Source organism: Canis aureus, chromosome 12 (genome assembly GCF_053574225.1).
Source record: "Canis aureus isolate CA01 chromosome 12, VMU_Caureus_v.1.0, whole genome shotgun sequence".
NCBI classification, from domain to species: Eukaryota; Metazoa; Chordata; class Mammalia; order Carnivora; family Canidae; genus Canis; species Canis aureus.
Window position 1 is genome coordinate 43,667,530 of NC_135622.1, and position 20,787 is coordinate 43,688,316.

At 42.3% G+C, this 20,787-nt stretch overlaps 1 protein-coding gene across 3 annotated transcripts; it reads left to right on the forward strand.

Annotated features, from left to right (window-relative positions):
• The first annotated feature begins 694 nt into the window (after positions 1–694).
• On the forward strand, positions 695–20,783 carry PPM1G (protein phosphatase, Mg2+/Mn2+ dependent 1G). 3 transcript variants are annotated; one of them, XM_077915896.1, is made up of 11 exons: positions 822–962; positions 14,481–14,579; positions 14,854–14,923; positions 15,404–15,489; positions 15,831–15,963; positions 17,026–17,441; positions 18,238–18,372; positions 18,716–18,950; positions 19,335–19,464; positions 19,748–19,850; positions 20,171–20,783. In XM_077915896.1, exons 3-11 carry the CDS (start codon positions 14,896–14,898, stop codon positions 20,375–20,377), a joined length of 1,473 nt encoding a protein of 490 aa, XP_077772022.1. In that variant the 5' UTR covers positions 822–962; positions 14,481–14,579; positions 14,854–14,895; the 3' UTR covers positions 20,378–20,783. The 3 variants fall into 3 exon arrangements, with proteins under 3 accessions (XP_077772020.1, XP_077772022.1, XP_077772021.1); XM_077915894.1 differs by lacking the exon at positions 14,481–14,579 and having other exon boundaries at positions 695–962; XM_077915895.1 differs by lacking the exons at positions 822–962; positions 14,481–14,579 and adding an exon at positions 3,399–3,470.
• Positions 20,784–20,787: the final 4 nt, after the last annotated feature.

The following is a 20,787-nucleotide window of genomic DNA, read 5'->3' on the forward strand; positions in this document are numbered from 1 at the left end:
GGAGTTTACATGCTTCTCTCACCCCTGCAACCTGGTAACATTATTCTCTTCTCCCAGGCATAATGCGTTCTGGGGCATCCTGAGGACGTCAAGCAATAATAGCTCGTCCTCTGCTCCTTTGATTTCTTCTCACCCAGCCGAGACTGTTCTGCATTGTGTTAACCCCAATGATGTTACAGATTGAGGATTTCATTTTCTTTTGTCAGAATAGACTCTCTAAAGCCAGGTACTTCGTGCACTCAGAACAAATACTAGTTAACTTTAATCGAGGCGAATGGGGCAGGTTTGCGGAGCCCATTAGGCGCGCGGTGGGGAGAGGGGGCTGAGACACTGGAGGATGGATCGGAAGCGCCGGGCCCCACACGAAAGAGCTTCGACAAACACGCGAGGGGCCGGGGTAGGGGAGCAGGAGCAGGGGCAGGGCGGGGTCGCGGGGGACAGCAGGCACCGGCCACTGGTTGCGGGTCGCTGGCGGGGCCGCCCGAGGCAAGCCGCGGCGGTTGGTAGGCGTGGCCGCACCAGTCTCGCGGGAGCGGCGGTTGGGCGGGCCGTTGTCCCCGCGGGCGGGGCGCGTTGCTAAGGAAATGACTGCCCGCAGCGCCGTGCCGTGCCGTGCCGCGCCGCGCCGGCCGGGCGGGGTCTGGAGTGGCGCCGTTTCCGCTTCCGCTCCCTCTCTGCTCCCGTCCCGTTACCGCCTCCTGGCCGGCCTCGCGCCTTTCACCGGCACCTTGCGTCGGCCGTGCAGCCGGGCCCGCTCCTGCCACGCGCGCCCCCGGGGCTCCGGCTCCGGCACGGGTCGCGCCCCGCTCGCCTGCCCCTGAGGCCGCCGGCCAGCCGCCGCCATGGGTGCCTACCTCTCCCAGCCCAACACGGTGAAGTGCTCCGGGGACGGGGTCGGCGCCTCTCGCCTGCCGCTGCCCTACGGCTTCTCCGCCATGCAAGGCTGGCGCGTCTCCATGGAGGTGAGGCGGGAGAGGCCCAGAGGCGGGCCGCTGCAGGGCGGGAACCTGACGGAGAAAGGGAGCGGGGGGATGGGGTCATCCCCGGGGAAGGGTCGGTATCGGGAGCCTGCAGCTGCGGCTGCGGCAGCAGTTTGACGGGCGGCAGCGACTGGGCCCGGGGCCGAGAGGGAACTGCCGGTGCTTGAGGACCGTGTGCTGGTGGCCAGTTTAGCGGCGAGAGCTCGGCCATGTGGGGAGAGGCACCTTCCGCCCACTGACCGCCCTCTCCCTGTGCCTTCGCGCCATCGTCTCCTGCCAACCCAGCCCTCCAGGCTCGTAAACGGTGTGAGGTGTAGTGTGGGAGTGAAGATGAAAAGAGGCGCTATTTATTCACTTACTTTTGCGAGGACGAGGAGAATAGATGGGCATGACTACTTTTTCGTTTTGTTTTCTTAAATATGTGCTGTGAGAGGCCTCTTTGGACGAGCAGTATGACAGTGAAAGGAAGCCTGGGCAAGTAGTCTGTTTCAAATTCATTCTTCAACACCCAGTTGCTTGGCTCTTGGCACTGATTGTTAATTTCAGAGGCTCGATCTGACCTCCAGGAATTGTCAGTCGTTTGTATTCTCTTCAGGGCCTTTTACGACCTTTGGCAAACTTGAGTTGTGCCAATCGGTATCATTCCTTTTTTTTTTTTATTATGCTTGATATTTTTTTCCTCGGGATTTTTCTAAAACTTACTCCCTAATTGTCATTTGTCTGTGCTTGTTGTAGTTTATAGTTTCCTTGGTGTACAGTCATTCCATCATAGCCTGTAAAGAACTAATCTATAAAGAAGGGATTTTTCTTTTCTAGATTTCTTCTGGATAAAAGAGGTGGAAAATTTCTGGATAAAGAGTAGTAGTATTGGGCAAAATGGATGTAAAACTACAAGGAAGAACAGGGAAGACCGTGCATGAAGGAAAGGGAGAAAGACGTATGTAAGACATGTCTTTGTGAAGAGTGTTGTGAGATCTAAGCAGAAGGGCCAGAGAAATGCTCTAATTATTTCTGGGATTAAGGGTTTATCTACTTACTAGGTGGGCTTCAGGTAACAACCTAATACTGTCTCCCTTGGGAATTTCTTCAAATCCCTCGCTCCTCCCTGTGGTTAGCTCTGGAATGACAGTATAAACTTAAATGGTTGGTTCTCAGACTCCCAATTTTATATCCACAGCCGACTTTAAACAGTTCTGTCATTAGGTATAACATTTCAGGAATGAGGGGAATCTTATAGTTCATCTCCTGTAGTTTGGCTCCCAAGTTTTATAGCTGGGAAGATGAGGCCCAGAAAGATTAGGACACTTGTGCCTTGGTGGAAAGAATCTGTGGGATGAAATTGTTTGAGGCACTTACTGGACACTATTATCATCTGTGTCAACATGAAGTATAGCATTTCATATTTTAGTGGGGTGCTCCTGGGTGTTTAGTAAATATAATTGTATGAATATTAGAAGTATCTGGATTTTGCTTCAAAAGAAAAACCTTAATGTAAGGCTGGGTCTGGGTTAGTTGCTAGTTCATAGATTCCATTTCTATGGCATTTTCTGTTAATATTGTAAGATTGGAGGTGACGCTTTCATCTTAGAGTAAGGCTTTTCCTTCAGGTTTCTTATTCCTTATTTTCTACTTCTGCACCTTGGTTTTTCTGTTTTTTTTTTTTTTTTTCTCTTTTTCCTAGTTTTCTTTATTAACTGAGTTGCTTGGATATTTAGTTTTCCAAGTTATTTGCCCAGTGAGTCTGTTCTGTTTGCTTCTCTGCAGGGTATTTCCCTTTATTTTGGTTTCTCCTTTGGTAATTAGAAAATGACTTTTTTTTCATCAGCAGCTGTTTGGTTTGTAGAGAACTTGTTAGACTATTCCTTATATCCTAATCTTTCTCCTGAGAGGTAACCTGTTTGGGTTTTAAAATCTTCCTATTATGCTGTTTCTGAATTTACCTTTGTTTGAATGGTTACCTTTAATCATATCCTCTTGAAGTCCTATTTGGGATCCTTTGCTGCTGCATGAATACTTTTCCTTTTGGCTTTGTTTCCTTTCTCTCCAAAGCATAACATAGTTTCTTTACTATGACAAGAAAATAACTATGATTTGTAGCCTCTTAAGTGAATCTGCTCTTTTCAGAAAGTGTACACACCTGTTCCTCTTAACCTTTAGGGCTCAATTCCACCTATTTATTAAGTCTATTGACCTTATTTTCTTGGTCCTAATGTTTCCTTTGAGGTAAGTTTATGTCAATACACATTACAGAGGTTGCTAAAATCCTAATTGATGCACCTAGATTCAGTCTTAGAGAGTACTGTATTACCCCTTCTCTTGAGGCAAGGATGGCAACTGTCAATAGCTGGCATTTTATACTTTCTGCCTCTCTCCAGCCCCTCTTGCTGTGGAACCAGGGTGTTTTGAGGAGGGGTAAACAAAATACCACAGTTGATGTTCCCTTCCCTTCTTCCTTCTTCATGGTTTGGAGGGACCCTCAAGCTGGTTGAGGTATGTATTTTGTGGGTTAACAGGTAGGTTGTGGAAGGGTGCCTGAGAAATACATACGGAAAGGCTTTGAGTTTTTGATGGCTAATAAATCCAATCTGAAAATGCTTTTAGTTGATACAGTCTTAAAGGGACATGGGTACTTTAAGTTTTGGGTTGTAAGATTCTCTTGGAAGTGACAAAACTACTTTTTTGGGGGGAGTTAGGATTTTTTTTTATATGGCTTTTTAAAAAATTTTTATTTATTCACTGAAAGACACAGAGAGAGAGGCAGAGACACAGGCAGAGGGAGAAGCAGGCTCCATGCAGGGAGCCTGACGTGGGACTCGATCCCGGGACTCCAGGATCACACCCTGGGCGGAAGGCAGGAGCTAAACTGCTGAGCCACCCAGGGATTCCCAGGGGAATTAGGATTTAAAAAAAAATTCTATGAATTATATTTGCCTTCTTTTAAACAGTAGTATCAATATTAAGAGTATACTTTTGAGAAGGTGGCTGTTTCCTACCCTATAGAAGCTGGTTTATTAGTGGTCATATAGGGTCATCTAGAATTGAAGGTAGAATAATGCTAAGCAGAAAATTCTTAAGATACCTACATGACAGTTTCAATTATTATATAACGGAGCAAAAATATAAAATGGGATACCATAAGCATTCTGTGGGGTTCTACTTAAGAGATGGTATCTGATGCTGAAGAGCATTAACTGATCCTCAGATTAATGCCTCATCTCTATATCTTAAAGCACTTTTTATTTACTGAACCAGATCAGAATTCTTTTGTCTGGGATGCAGTTAAGCAACTTCTATAAGAGGACATTCTTTTCATTTGATTAGCATGTGGTACCTTTTCTTCAAAATTCAGTGACCATATCAAATGATATCAAATGTATGTCCATGAATATGGAGAAATTGTTTCCTATTATACTATTCCTTTATAAGTTCTTAAGCAACTGGAAGTTACAATCAGAATTTATTCCTTAAGATTTCAAGAATATTTTACATAAATTATTTCAGTTGCCCAATCCTGTAGCAGATGTTACTACTGCTTCTCCACCCCAACCCTCTATTGGGTTATCATCTTGGAATTGTACTTTGAGAGGTCAGGTAAGGAACTGTACTTTTTTTTTTTTTTGTAAATTTTTATTTATTTATGATAGAGAGAGAGAGAGAGAGAGGCAGAGACACAGACACAGGCAGAGGGAGAAGCAGGCTCCATGCACCGGGAGCCTGATGTGGGACTCGATCCCGGGTCTCCAGGATCGCGCCCTGGGCCAAAGGCAGGCGCTAAACCACTGCGCCACCCAGGGATCCCCAAGGAACTGTACTTTGAATTTGAGTGTAGAAGTTTAACAGATCTGATCAGTAGTTCTTGCCATTGTAAGCTGATTTTAAAATTATGCTGTCTGGAAGCATAAATCTTTAGAACTCAACTTAAGGCATTGCTGATGTATAGTGGCATCCTTTAAGCTGAATACTGATTTATTATTATTTTTTTTAAATATATGACCTTTATTATGTTGAGGTATGTTCCCTCTAGGAGGGGACTTTTTTTTTTTTTTAATTTATGATAGTCACACAGAGAGAGAGAGAGAGAGAGAGGCAGAGACACAGGCAGAGGGAGAAGCAGGCTCCATGCACCGGGAGCCTGATGTGGGACTCGATCCCGGGTCTCCAGGATCGTGCCCTGGGCCAAAGGCAGGCGCTAATCCGCTGCGCCACCCAGGGATCCCTGAATACTGATTTAAAGTGGAGTTGTTTTCTATTTCCCTTTAGAGCCTGTTCAAAGATGGAGTCTATTAACTTTAAATCATATACAGTATTTTAAAAATTATATACAGATTTCGTTTTAAACAATTTTATTGAGAGATAATTCATATACTGTATCCATTTAAAGCATACATTTCAGTGGTTAATATATTCACAGAGTTGTTCATCCATCACCACTATCCATTTTAGAACAGTTTTATCACTCAAGAAGAAAACTTGTAGCCATTACCAGTCAGTCTCTGTCCCCCCCCCGCCCTTTAACCCCTGGCAACCACCAATTTATATTATATCTCTATGGATTTACCTATTTTTAACATTTCATAAAAATGGAATTATAAATGTTATCTTTTATGCCTGCCTTCTTTTACTAAACAATGTTTTTTTTTTTTTTTTTTTTTTTTTTTTTTTAATTTTTATTTATTTATGATAGTCACAGAGAGAGGCAGAGACTCAGGCAGAGGGAGAAGCAGGCTCCATGCACCGGGAGCCCGACGTGGGATTCGATCCCGGGTCTCCAGGATCGCGCCCTGGGCCAAAGGCAGGCGCCAAACCGCTGCGCCACCCAGGGATCCCTTTTTTTTTTTTTAAAGATTTTATTTATTTATTCATAGACACAGAGAGAGAGAGGCAGAGACACAGGCAGAGGGAGAAGCAGGCTCCATGCAGGGAGCCCGATGTGGGACTCGATCCCGAGTCTCCAGGATCACACCCCAGGCTGCAGGCGGTGCCAAACCGCTGCGCCACCAGGGCTGCCCTAAACAATGTTTCTTATTTTTAAAAAATATTTTATTTGAGAGAGAGGGTAAGCAGGATGGAGGGTGGGGGTGCCAGAGGGAGAAGCAGATTCCCCAGTGAGCAGAGAGCTGGACCCTGGGCTGGATCCCAGGACCCCAAATCATGATCTGAGCTAAAGGCAGGTGCTTGACTGAACCACTTAGGCACCCCTCTAAATAGGTTTTTTTTTTTTTTTTAAGATTTTTTTTTCTTTTTTTTTTATTCATGAGAGACACAGAGAGGGAGAGGCAGAGACATAAGCAGAGGAAGAAGCAGGCCCCATACAGGGAGCCTGATGTGTGGGACTCGATCCCGGGACTCCAGGATTGCGCCCTGAGACAAAGGCAGGTGCTTAACTTCTGAGCCACCCAGGTGTCCCAAGATTTTATTTATTTATTCATGAGAGGCAGAGAGAGAGGCAGAGACGGAGGCAGAGGGAGCAGCAGGCTCCATGCAGGGAGCCTGATGTGTGACTCGATCCCACAACTCTGGAATCACTCCCTGAGCCAAAGGCAGATAGATGTTCAATGGCTGAGCCACCCAGGGGTCCCTAAGTTGTAGTTCTAAGAGTCATTCGTGTTGTATCATTTATCAGTACTTCCTCCTTTATTATGGCTGAATAATATTCCATTGTATGGATATTTTGTTTATCCATTCATAAGTTAATGGATATTTGGGTTTCCACATTTTGGCTATGATGAATAATGATGCTGGGAACATACATTTACAAATTTTTTAAAAAGATTTTATTTATTCATGAGAGATACACAGAGAAAGAGAAAGAGGCAGAGACCTAGGCATAGAGAGAAGCAGGCTCCATGCAGGGAGCCTGATATGGGACTCTATCCTGGGACTCCCGGATCACGCCCTGGGCTGAAGGCAGGTGCTCAACTGCTGAGCCACCCAGACATCCCCACATTTACAAATTTTTCTGTGGAAATAAATTTTTATTTCTCTTGAATATATTATAGGAGAGGAATTGCTGGGTCATATAGTAACTCCATGTTTAACATTTTGAGGAGCTGCGTAACTATTTTCCAAAGTGGTCGCATTGTTTTGCATTCTTACCAGCAATATATGAGAGTGTTAGCTTCTCTAGAGCCTTCCTACACTTACCTTTTTTATTATAGCCATTATAGTGGGGTGTGAAATCATATCTCATTGTGATTTTGATTATATTTCCCTGGTAGCTTACGATGTTTGAGCATCTTTTCTTGTGTTAAACGCCACTTATAGATCATTGGACAAATGTTTGTTTAGGTCCTTTGTCTCTTTTTATTGGGTCATCATTTTTTGTCTTTTTATTGTGATGTAAAAATTTTTTATATATTTTGGATACAAGTTCTTTATCAGATATGATTTTCAAATATTTTCTCCTATTCTGTGGGCTACCCTTTTGCTTTTTTTGGTTTGTGTCCTTTGAAGTACAAAAATGTTTAATTTTGATGAAGTCTGTTTCTCTATTAAGAATTTTATAGTATTAGCTCTTACATCCATTTTGGGTTAATTTTTGTGGATGGTTTAAGGAAGAGATCCAATTTCATGCTTGTGCATGTGGATATCCATTCCCAGCTTTTTGGTAAAAAGCCTGTTCTTTCCCTCACTGAATTATCTTGGAATCATTGTTAAGATCATTTGACTATAAATAATGAGGGGTTATTTCTGGACTCTTAATTCCATTCCATTGATCTATGTACTTATTGTTATGTCAGTACCACACTGTCTTGGTTATATAGCTTTGTGGTAAGTTTTGAAATTAGGAAGTGTGAATTTTCCAACTTTGTTCTTTTTCTCATTTCTTCTTTTCTGGGTCCCTTGCATTTCCATACGAATTTAGGATCAACTTGTCAATATCTATGCAAAAGGCATTTGGAATTTTGAAAGGGATTGTGCTGAATCTATAGATGCAGTTGAGGAGTATTGCTACCTTTAACAATATTGTGTAGTTTTCTTGTGATGTCTGTGGTTTTGGTATCAGGATAATATTGGCCTTAGAATGAGTTGGGAAGTGTTGCTTCCTCTTCTATACATTGGCAAAGTTTGTGAAGAATTGGCATTATTAATTTCTAAAAAATATTTGGTAAAATTTACCAATAAAGCTGTCTGAGACTGGGCTTTTCTTCGTGGGAGGTTTGTGTGTGTGTGTGTGTGTGTGTGTGTGTGTGTGTTGTGTGCGTGCGCGCATGTGCATGTTTTAATTATTTTATGTTAAGTTGTGGTAAAGTATACATAACATAAAATCTACCATCTTCACCATTTTAAAATGTACAGTTACTATTAATAAGTACATTCACACAGTTGGGCAGCCAATCACCAGAACTATTTTCATCTTGTAAAACTGAAACTCTATACCAGTTAAATAGCTCTCCATTCCCCCTGCCCCCGGCAACCATTCTACTTCCTATTTCTATGAATTTGAATACCCTAGGTACCTCATAGAAAGACACATTTGTCATTTTGTGACTGGCTTCTTTCACTTAGCATAATATCCTCCAGGTTCATCCACGTTATAGCATGTGTCAGAATTTCTTTTTTTTTTTTTTTTGTCAGAATTTCTTTTTAAGGCTGAACAGTATCCATTGTGTGAATATACCACATTTTGTTTATCCATTCATAGTTGTTTCTACATTTTGGGTATTGTGGATAAAGTTGCTGTGAACATGGGTATACAGATATATCTTCAAGACCCTATTAAGTCCAAGACTGAGGTGTTTGCTGAGGGCCTACTTTCTGGTTCATAGATGTCTGTCTTCTAAGCTGTATCTTCAAGGCAAGGGAATTCTTTGGGGTCTCTTTTATAAGGACACTAATCTCATTCATGAGGGCTCCTCCTTCATGACCTAATTACCTCTGAAACACCCACCTCCAAGTAGCATCATGTTGGGGATTACATTTTAACATATGAATTTTAAGGAGACACAAAATACTCATTCTTTGGCATTGAAGTGATATATGGCATATAATTTTATTTTATTTTATTTTATTTATTTATTTTTTTAAAGATTTCATTATTTATTAAGATTTTATTTATTTATTCATGATAGTCACAGAGAGAGAGAGAGGCAGAGACACAGGCAGAGGGAGAAGCAGGCTCCATGCACCGGGAGCCCGATGTGGGATTCGATCCCGGGTCTCCAGGATCGCGCCCTGGGCCAAAGGCAGGCGCCAAACCGCTGCGCCACCCAGGGATCCCTATGGCATATAATTTTAAAAGTCATATAATTTTAAAGACTAAAATGTAGTTTGCTTCCCAGCCACCTTCAAACTTTTTATGTTGGCTTGTAAAGATTGAGGTAAATTTATGTATCATAAATATAAATGGTTGATCATCTAGTTACATAGGAACATTTGTGGATGTGTTTATGACCTTAGGAGATTAACATGAGGCAGGATAACCAGGATTTTATTAATACAGATCCATTGGTTGTTTAGAAGGTCAGAATGTTCTGTATGACATGTGATTTTAAGTAAGGCAAGGCCCAAGGGCCCTGACTCAGGTGACCTGTGTATACTGAGTCATCTCCTTCAGACTATCAGCAGTCATTGTGTTATGATACATCTCTAGGTTTAGGATAGAAAATGAAGGAGGAGACATCCATAAGGTATTTGTCCTGAAGCAGCCAGGAACTCAGCATCATAAACAACATGGAAGTCCTACTATGTTGCAGAACATAGTTTTAGGCCCCAAAGCTGTAAAGAAATTGAGTCTTTGTTTTCAAAACTTACAATATAGTTTCGGGTCTAAGACTCTTCTTTTCTTCCATAGAATACGAAATAACAATGCAAGATGGTATATGCTGAATAACCATATTATTGGTAGAGACAGTAAATATTAAATGAGCTTAGAGAGAGGAATGATCATAAGAGTATTGGTGTGATTAAGAAAGATTTCTTGGAGTTGGTGAGACTAACTGGACCTTAAGGAGAGCGTGTAAGTGGGAACAAAAGGAGAGGAAAGTAGGAGAAGAACGAGAAGGATTATTAGAAGGAGGGGTAGGAGGAAAGATTCTGAGGCATGCTTAAGTACTTTGTTGGGGTGGAGTGGTCAGTGTCAAGAGTGGAGTAGTTTCTTCTTTTGGGGAGTTGTATAAAAATTAAGAGATTAGGTTATAGAGATGGGTAGGAATGATGATTGAGTACCTTAAATTGCCTGTAAGTTGTGTAGAATCAGTCTTAACATCCAGTAAAATCCATTGAAGCTTTTAGCAATAAAGTGTTACATTGGAAAGGATAATCTGTCATCTGGATATGTGTAATATGTAGGCTGGATTACAGGGGCAGAGAGTAGAAGCAGGAAGGAGATAAAATGCTAATAAAAGTGAAGTAATCCAGGAACAAAGTAATGAAGGAAAACTTAGTAGGACTTGGTGATTGGATGGTGGAAGAGAGCCAGGAAGTCAAGGTGGACTGGTATTAAGTGTTGCCTAGGAAAGTTAAGATTCCATGAATAGAAATAAAACCTACAGGGGAAGTTCTGATTTTTTGAAGACTGCTGAGTTTCTGTTTATATGTTAAGTTTGAAGTGAAGGGACATCTTGTAGAAACAGGCAACTTCACAGAACCCAAGAGAATTTTAAAGAAAGCCGACATGGTTTTCACTGTTTTAATTACATACACTATTTGGAAAAAAATAAAGCCTGCAAAATGACTGTTTGGATTGCTGTTATGGTTACTGCCTGCTTTGTGAAGTAAAGATCTTGAAAGAAAAGGTTTTGAGATTAGAGGTTTAAGAGGAAGTATAAATCTAAAAAGAGGAGATAATTTTAAGCAGTTTCCAATAAATGGTTTAATACAGGCTTTGTTGAATTAAAAAAGGGGGAGAAACAATGCTTTGGGAGGCAGAAGTGAAAGAGAGGTTAGGTAAAGCTGTAGAGAGATTTTGAGGTAGAATAGAGATGATGAGGTAGTTCTTGAAATACGACCTTGATCAAAGTAAAGCAAGAGGTTAGCTCATCTGTTAAGAGTGAAAGAAGAGCATTGAGAACTTGAACAGTGTGGGAAAGGTTTGTGACTGACTCTGGTTAATATATTTAAGCGTCAATACAGAACACGTGAAAAAAAATAGTGCATGGAACTAGGGTGCACAATCAACATGATTTCCTGACATTTTATGACTAGCAATACTTACTGGCTCTGATTCAGGGGTAAAGAAAGCAGTTGGTCGGGTTATACAAGGTTGGATGAGTTTTTCTCGATTGCTAAGAGACAGTGTTGAAATACTTGGCTCTGTCTCAGAAAGGTCAGAACGAAAGAAAAGCAAGGGTAAAGGTAGGGAGGCTCTGAATAGAGATGCAAAGGGGGAAACTAAAGTGCTTTAGAGAAGGTAGAACAGTTCCAAGTGATAAAATAGATCCAGAGCCTTACCAGGAAGTAGAAGAGAAGGTAATGTGGAATAGTCCTAGGAAATGAGACCTCAAGATATAAGATGAATCATTATGGTGGGCATTCCTCTTTGAGACTAAGAATAAAGAAGAAATATTTGAGCTAGGTGCTGAATTTTAGAGCAGAATATATATATTTTTATGTTAAATTCCAGCTTAAGAGGAGTTCTACATATCTTGTAACTACACCACAATAAGGCAATAAGGGTAAGGTAACTATTCTTATTCCATATTATAGGAGAAAAAATGGAGGCACATGTAGAGAGATACCTGGCCAGAAATTATGCAGTATATCATAGTGTGGTCACTTGAGGACAGTTCATAGGTTCATTTTGTCTTCATTATCATTCAAACTGGAACAGTATGGCATATTGTAAAAAATTTTAAATGTTAAAATACAGAAAATAGTTATTACCCAACTCTTACTCTCCATTACAGTTTGATCTGTGTTGTGGTCTTCCAGACCTAGCATATACATACAAATGCTTTTTATTTTTTTCTCCTTTTACCACTTTCAAATGAACACATATTCATTTCTAATAGCTACATTCTGTTGGAGGGATGTACCACTTATAATCTAATCTCTCCATGGAAATTTGGATGTTTCATAATTGTTTTTTATTATAAATAATGCTATAGTGAACATTCTTATACATACCCTTGTACCCTCCTTATTACTTCCATAAAATAAACTTTTAGAAGTCCAATGACTAGATCAAAGGGCATGAACAGTTGAAATTTTCGTATGTATTATGAAATTGTGCTCCAGGAAGGCTATACTAATTTATATTCCTGTTGATCAGGATATGAGAATGTGTTTTTACTTCCTTCCTGTCACCACTGGTTATCTTTTTCATTATTCTAATTTGCACACGAGGGTATTTCCTTGTCTTTAATATTCATTTCTTTGCTGTTTTTATCATATATTCATATATCAAATGCATCACATGGTTTTGTGAGGAGCAGATGAAGTAAAAAAAAAATGATTTGAATAGAGGTGTGGGTTCAGATGGATTTGCATCTCATGGTACAGCTGTGATTTAGAGTGGCATTGCAGGACAGAGTCGGACTGTCCTGTTCCACTGGGAAGGAGTGGACAAGAAGATTGCTCTTCCCTCCCCTCTCAAAAAGTGGAATTAGTTGGAGCAGTTTCTCACATTTTAGTGATACATTGAGTCTTTTTAAAACATTTAACTTACTTTTGAAAAAGCTAAACATTCCGGTGGCTCATCTCACTCCCATCCGTCTACACAACCCCCCCCCCACCACCACCACCAGTTAACTGCTTTTCTCTAGTTTTCTGTGTATCCATGTAGTATTACAGTATGAAAAGACAAGTGTCTATTTCTATGGTCTTCTTACACAAAAGCCGCTTGCTAAATATATCATTCTGTACTTTGCTTTCCTTCTGCACTTTACTTTCCTTATTTAACAAAATATCTTGGAGCTCTTCCATGGATCTTTTTTTTTTAAAGGAAAGCATTACTTGTGGAACTCCAGAGTTCACTAAAACAATTTTAATTTAATGTTACTTAAATGAGTACAAACAGAACTGGGCATAAATTCCATGCCAACAAACCACACCACACAATCAACAGAATTAAAGTCAACATTAATATGACACAGCTGTTTTGCTGATAGTAATTAGATCTGGCATGACTTAGGTAGTGACTGCTGAAGTACAGTTTCTTATGGCTTCAGTAAGCCTGTACCACACTGTGTCCCATGCCAATTCACTTCTTCCACCACTTTTCACTAATCCAACTCAGTCCTCTATTCTACCTTTTCTTTATTCCATAGCACTATCATCTTTCCATAGGAGTTATAATATCATGCTATATATATGATTTAACTATTTTTTATTTAACTATTTATTGTATTTATTGTGTATATTCCTTATGAGATTTTAAGTTTTTGTTGTTTTTTATGAAGTGCAGGTTTCATTTTATTCACTGATACACCCCAAACACCCAGAACTGATCATGGCATTTAATGGATACTCAGATATTTGATGAAGGAATAACAAATTCTTAGAGAACCACAAGATGTCCTTTGGTCTATGGTGCTCTCCAGGTCTTGGGGATAAAACTTAGAAATGGTTGTTGATAATTTAGATAGGCTTTTGAGGGTCCTCCATAGCAGCCCCTTAGATTCTGGGACACTTTCTCCTGGAATCCATCAGAGGGATATACAAAGTAGTTATTTTTCCATTCTCTCATTTGCTACCTTAAAATAGTTTTTATTTTTTAGATTTGTATAATGAAGGCATAGTCTTATTTCAGGGACAACAGAAGAATCACCATACTGATTTCCTAACTATTGATACTAGAAAATTTTAAATGCCCGAAAGAGGAAGGAGAACCATTACCTTACACAAGAATAATCAATCAAAGTAAATAGTTGATTATATTCATTTTGTTTGTAGAAAGTACCTGAAAGGGAGGTGAGGTTGTATTCCAAGATGGGGCAGAGTAAGCTGCAGCACACTCTCACCTAGGTTCACCAGTCTTGGCTTGAACTGTGGCATGGTCTGGAATATTTGTTTGGGATGTTAGAATGTTATTAGAAGAATTTGATCAAGCCCAGCCTTCCAACCGCAGTGTTGCTACAGCAGGACCATTGCAGACTTCTCTTTAGGTGTGCTGTGCCATCAGTGTTGAATGATTTCTTATTTCCATCTCTGGGTAGGAGGTGGGAAGGCTGATTATTTGGGGCATTGTAAATTCCAGTTAACAAATACTAAACACAGTGTAGCTTAATAGCATTATTTGTTGGGAAGATTCTTTTGTAAATGTATCCTCAGCATAGCCTGAGAGTAACTACTGAGTGAGTTAAACTTTGAGAGAAGAGGGGAATAATTTGTTTAGATAGGGCTTTGGGGAGTGGTGGTATAAGTGTATATATAATTTTACAAATTTTAGTGCTTTCACTTAGGTTGTTTTAGGATTCTCCTAGAAACTTTTTAGGTTGGTAATGCCCTCAGGTCTCTTTATGCTGTCTTCCCTAACATTTTCTTCCTTGAAATTCACTGATCCAAGTGAATGGGTCTGGAAGTGACTTTAAAGATCCTTTATTCTGGTTCTTCCCATAGTTGCCACAAATCCAAAAGGGTCAGGTCTAGAGTTCCAACAACCAAACATTCTGCCATCTGGACTGAGATCTCCTAGGCTGAGGCTGCTAGACTGCAGAGGTAGTGACCTGATTCATCTCTCTCCCTTCCTCCCTCCCCCCTTCCTTTCCTCCCCTACTTCCCTCCCTTGCCCCCCCCCACCCCCTTCCTTTCTCCCTCCGCTGATTTATTTTATTTTATCATCCCATTTTCCTTTCTTATTTCTAGGCCATGTAGGTCAGCCAGGGAAGGGTTAGTGAGATTAAGGCATGAAGGCGATCCTCACGACCTGAGGTGCCCAAGGAAGGACATCTTTTGACCTTGAGAAATGCTAATTATGCTCTCTTTTTTCTAGGATGCTCACAACTGTATTCCTGAGCTGGACAGTGAGACAGCCATGTTTTCTGTCTATGATGGACATGGAGGTAACTTTCGTAGATCATATGGGTGACATTTTGAACCCCATTTCCAGACTTTAGGGGGCAAGAATAGGTCTTTTGTTCTTTTCTAAAGTTCTGGTCCTAAGATACCATTTCCTTCCCAGTGCTGTTTTTCTCCGTTCTGCCAGTATATCTTCCTAAAGGATGTTATATTGGTTTATAATCTCAGCAGGCCTTATTTTAATCCAAAAAGCCTCTTTCTACATTAGAATTTACTTTTTTTTACTGAGAACTAAGTATACAGGTGAGAAAAGACAAAAGGTATATTAATATAGCCCTGAGAGGGTTGATGGTAAAATCCATTTTCTGGATCAGAATTTACTAAGCAGTTGTCTTTCAGATAGGTTTCAGTTATATAAGATGTCATTTCCTTGACCCTTGGGGTCCTCTCCAGTATGGCATGTAAATACTATATCACTTCATATGTGAGAAGCAGTGCTCTGGGTGACCTTACCTTTCTTCTAGGGGAGGAAGTTGCCTTGTACTGTGCCAAATATCTTCCTGATATCATCAAAGATCAGAAGGCCTACAAAGAAGGCAAGCTACAAAAGGTCTGTTTTTTTGTAGTGCTCCTTCTCCGCTTTATATAGGCTTTCCCTTGTTTTACAGTCCTTGGCTTTTCCTTTCTTGTTGCCAGTAAGCTGCTGCTTATTGTATTTCTTAAAGAATTCTATACCCCAAACAAACTTATTCCCACTTGGACCTTTTTAGAGCTGCTTCATTACTCCCAGGTCTCTGAGCTGAGCTGTTATTTATATGTGAGTGACTCCTCTTTGGTGGTCCACACTGAATTTGCATGCCATCTTTGTACCCAGATTGTATATAGGCGATTCATTTTGTACCCATTGTACTTTTTCCTACTTTTGCCTCATACTTTTTGGCTTATGTCCAGGCATTAGAAGATGCCTTCTTGGCTATTGATGCCAAACTGACCACTGAGGAAGTCATTAAGGAGCTGGCACAGATTGCAGGGCGACCCACTGAGGATGAGGATGAAAAAGAAAAAGTAGCTGATGAAGATGATGGTGAGTGTGGCATCCCTTGAGAGGAAATTAGCATTTTAAAGAACTCTTCTTTATTTTATGTATATATATATTTTTAAGGTTTTATTTATTTATTCATGAGAGACACAGAGAGAGAGGCAGAGACATAGGCAGAGGGAGAAGCAGGCTCCCTATAGGGAGCCCCATGTGGGACTTGATCCCAGGACCCTGAGATCATGGTGTGAGCCTAAGGCAGATGCTCAACCACTGAGCCACCCAGGTGTCCCAAGAACTCTTCTTTAATATGTATTTTTTATGTGTCAATTCTAAGAAAGGATGACTTCTTACGGACTTGGGGAGTCCTCACTTTAAAGAACTCTTATGTTCTCCTATTTTACATGAGGTTATGAAAGGAGAAAAAAACCTTTGTACCTTGTGTCCATAGTTAGAAGCATTTTTCCATACATTATTTTTTGTCATTGTGATGAGGTCTCTCTGGTTCCTGTTTACATTTATGTGACTTTTTTTTTTTTTTTTTTAAGATTTTGTTTATTAACACAGAGTGTGCGTGCGAGCGCATACCACAGAGCACAAGCAGGGGAAACAGCAGAGGGAGAGGGCAGGCTGAGCAGGGAGCCCAGTGTAGAGCTCGATCTCAGGAGTCTGGGATCATGACCTGAGTTGAAGCAGACATTTAACAGACTGAGGTACCCAGGTGTTCCTTTATGTGACCTTTTTTCAGCAGCCAGTCAGTAAGCCTGGGCTGTAGGCCTCACACTAGCATTGTGGGCTTCCTGGGTCCTCAGCCATAAGGATGTTTCCAACTTAATCAAGAATGTGAGGTGATAAAAGAACTACATTAACTAGTGTTCCTTTGACAAAGAAGAGGGTGAAAGACAAAGACCAAAGGAAGTCTCTGCAGGCAGATATTACTTGAGGAGGAAGCAAAAGGGTGTTCTGAGACTTGATAGGTGAGGAGAGCCTTAGGAGTGAGTGGTGGTGGGGGAGTTGGAACTCACGCTGGAAGGGCTATGGAGCTAGGAAGGGGGGCTCATTCCATGAAGAGTATGGCATGGGGATGCTGATTCAGCCTCTTCCCCGCAGTGGACAATGAGGAGGCTGCACTGCTTCACGAAGAGGCCACCATGACTATTGAAGAGCTGCTGACACGCTACGGGCAGAACTGTCACAAGGGTGCTCCCCACAGCAAATCTGGAACTGGGACAGGGGAGGAACCAGGGTCCCAGGGCCTCAACGGGGAGGCAGGACCTGAGGACCCATCTAGGGAAACTTCTTCAGAGGAAAATGGCCCCACAGTCAAGGCTCACGCAGGCCTTTCCTCCAACTCTGAACGTGGGACTGAGGCAGGCCAAGGTGGTGAGCCTGGCACTCCCACTGGTGAGGCTGGGCCTTCCTGCTCTTCAGCGTCTGATAAGCTGCCTCGAGTTGCTAAGTCCAAGTTCTTTGAGGACAGTGAGGATGAGTCAGATGAGGCAGAAGAGGAAGAGGAAGACAGTGAGGTAAGGGCCTGTGGGAGCAGACAGCTGCTGAATCCGCAGAGAGGGCCTTTTTGGTCACCATGCATAGCTGTTGGTTCTTTTTTCTTTTCTTCTCTTTCTTTTCTCCTTCCTCCCTCCCTCCCCTCCCTCTCTTCCTTCCCTTTCTTTTCTTCTGTCTTTTCTTTTCTTTCTTTTTCTTTCTTTCCTTTCTTTAGTAATCTGTACACCCAAACATGGGGCTTGAACTCATGACCCCAAGATCAAGAGTCACATGCTCTCCTGACTAAGCCAGCCAGATACCCCAACTTCAATTTTTAGATCAGGCCCCAAGACCTACTATATACCAAGCTTTTCTTGAATTCGTTATTTCCACCAACATAGGAACCCTTAGCCTTTGAAACTTCTTTTGTTGGAACTAAAACAAATAGATCTAGTTCTAGTCTTTCAGAATCTGTCTCCTAGTGAGAGAACAAGGAGGTTGTTACTTTGGATATTTGGGTATTTCCTTCTCTGGGCCACTTATTTTCTGGCCATGATGCTGGAAGGTGCTTTTGGCTGAGATTCCTGGCCTTCGTAGGATTTCCTCCCCGTGAGTGCTGAACCCAGTGAGTGCTGAACTCAGCTCAGGAGGATATCAGTTATACCCATCTAGCCGTCTTCCCTCCTCGAGATTTTTCTATCACAATCATACAGTTGGATCTTTCAATGCTCTCAGAATCAGTGTTCAGTCAGGGCCTCTTGGTTCTGAGTATGAGTTGGGGGGAGGGGGGCAGGGGTTCATCCCAGTCTCAGCAGCCTGGGATTATCCCTCTGGCAGGAATGCAGTGAGGAAGAGGATGGCTACAGCAGTGAAGAGGCAGAGAATGAGGAAGATGAGGATGACACTGAGGAGGCTGAAGAGGACGAAGAAGAAGAAGAGATGATGGTGCCGGGCATGGAAGGCAAGGAGGAGGTGTGTAGGGAAGGGGAGCAGCAAGTTTAGAAAAACCAAGAGGCAGATATGATTCCCTTGATTGTGATTTGGGGACAGGGAATCCCCTTGCTGGCTTACTACTGAAGTCCTGGTTATGGGGGGATTTTTGCTACCAGAGGAACTAGGTCTTTAGGGTACGGTTAGCTCAGAATAGAGAGCATGTTCTAGTCTTTGGAAAGATTAAATCTATGCCCCTCCTCTTTGTTAAAGTTCTCTTTGTGGTCCCAGTGAGAGGAGAAAGCATAAAGTGAATGGTCAGGGGAGTACCAATGAGGAGTTTGGGTCCAGAAGCTCCCATGATGCTCTCTTTCTTCCTCTCAAGCCTGGCTCTGACAGCGGTACAACAGCGGTGGTGGCTCTGATACGAGGGAAGCAATTGATTGTAGCCAATGCAGGAGACTCTCGTTGTGTGGTATCTGAGGCTGGCAAAGCTTTAGACATGTCCTATGACCACAAACCAGAGGATGAAGTGGAGCTAGCACGCATCAAGAATGCTGGTGGCAAGGTCACCATGGATGGGCGAGTCAACGGGGGCCTCAACCTCTCCAGAGCCATTGGTAAGGGACACAAAAGTGTGGGAAAGATTTTTGGGGTCTTATTCTCTCTTCAGACTACCTAGTGGCAAACTTTAATCTTAATAGGCCCTTGTACCTTTCCACGTCCTTTCATTATCTGTGACTTTTGTCTGTAAAATATTTCCATGAGATAGGTAAGATAGCTGTCATTTTTGGATGATTAAAAAGACAGGTTAGTGACCTACCTAAGGTTTAGCAACCTGAAGATAGGGCTGAAACTAGAAAAACTAGAACTCAGTTTTCCATTCACTTAGATTATGGAACTTTGTAAAGAAGGGAAGTGAATGGCAAGGGTTGACCAGCTTCGAGCACAAGTCTTTGGGGATTGCTTAAACTATTCATCAACCAACCGTTCTTTTATTTCAGGAGACCACTTCTACAAGAGAAATAAGAACTTGCCACCTGAGGAACAGATGATTTCAGCCCTGCCTGACATCAAGGTGCTGACTCTCACTGACGACCACGAATTCATGGTCATTGCCTGTGATGGCATATGGTGAGCACCAGTGGAATGCCCTAAAATTCCCTTTTTTATGCAGCATTACTTCTCTTGAAGGGCTCTGAGCTGGTTGACTTTATCATCCTCTAACGCCTTGCGTTCACCACTTTTCTCAAGCTGCTTTAGGTTTAGAGCCTAGGCAGACATCTTGATGTAAAAACCCCCAGGCCTAAGGCACTCTGTAGGGGTTTTTATTGGCCCTGGGGGCCATCACTTCTCTCTACATTCCTCTATTCTGCTTTGGTGAGACTAAAGAAGAGTGTATTGTTTTTGACCCCAGGAATGTGATGAGCAGCCAGGAAGTTATAGACTTTATTCAATCAAAGATCAGTCAGCGTGATGAAAATGGGGAGCTTCGGTTATTGTCATCCATTGTGGAAGAGGTGAGTGCCTGGGTGGAGGAGTGAGGGCGCCTGGTTTGCATAGCCAAGGTTTTATCTTTTGAGCCAAGACCAGAGCTGGGAAGTATCACTAATTACTGACAGATGCCAAACCTGACTAGAACATTCGACCTTCCTTCATTTCCCTGACTTATCCTTGTGCATTATGCACTAGCAAGTGGCCTGTTTTGTGACATCTGTTGCCTCTTCCCCTCCTTCTGCCACCCTGTCTTCAGCAGGGTCAGTCCTCTTGTGGGAGTTTAGGTTCCTAGGAAGGTTATTCAAATCCTGAAGCTGAGCCACCTACCTTGTCCCTTTTGTAGCTGCTGGATCAGTGCCTGGCACCAGACACTTCTGGGGATGGTACAGGGTGTGACAACATGACCTGCATCATCATTTGCTTCAAGCCCCGAAACACAGCAGAGCTTCAGCCAGAGAGTGGCAAGCGGAAACTGGAGGAGGTGCTTTCTTCTGAGGGGGCTGAAGAAAATGGCAACAGTGACATTAAGAAGAAGGCCAAGCGGGACTAATGGGTGTCTGAATCCCTGCCCACCTAGACTGTTTTCTGAGCCCTCTGGACCTGAGACTGAGTTTTGTCTTTTTCCTTTAGCCTTAGCAGTGGTTATGAGGTGTGCAGGGGGAGCTGGGTGGCTTTATTCAGCCCATTCCAAAGAGGGCTCTCCCTCCACACAGCAGCCTGGGAGCCTCTGCTGTCTTCCCCAGCCTCCTCCTTGCTCCTAGGGGCTCATCACCGGTTCTGTGCCTGTGCTCTGTTGTGTTGGAGGGAAGACTGGCGGTTCTTCTGGTTTTTACTCTGTGAACTTTATTTAAGGACATTCTTTTTTATTGGCGGCTCCATGGCCCCCAGCCGCTCGCACCCGCTCTCTGTTGTACACTTTCAATCAACACTTTTTCAGACTAAAGGCCAAAACCTAATTGT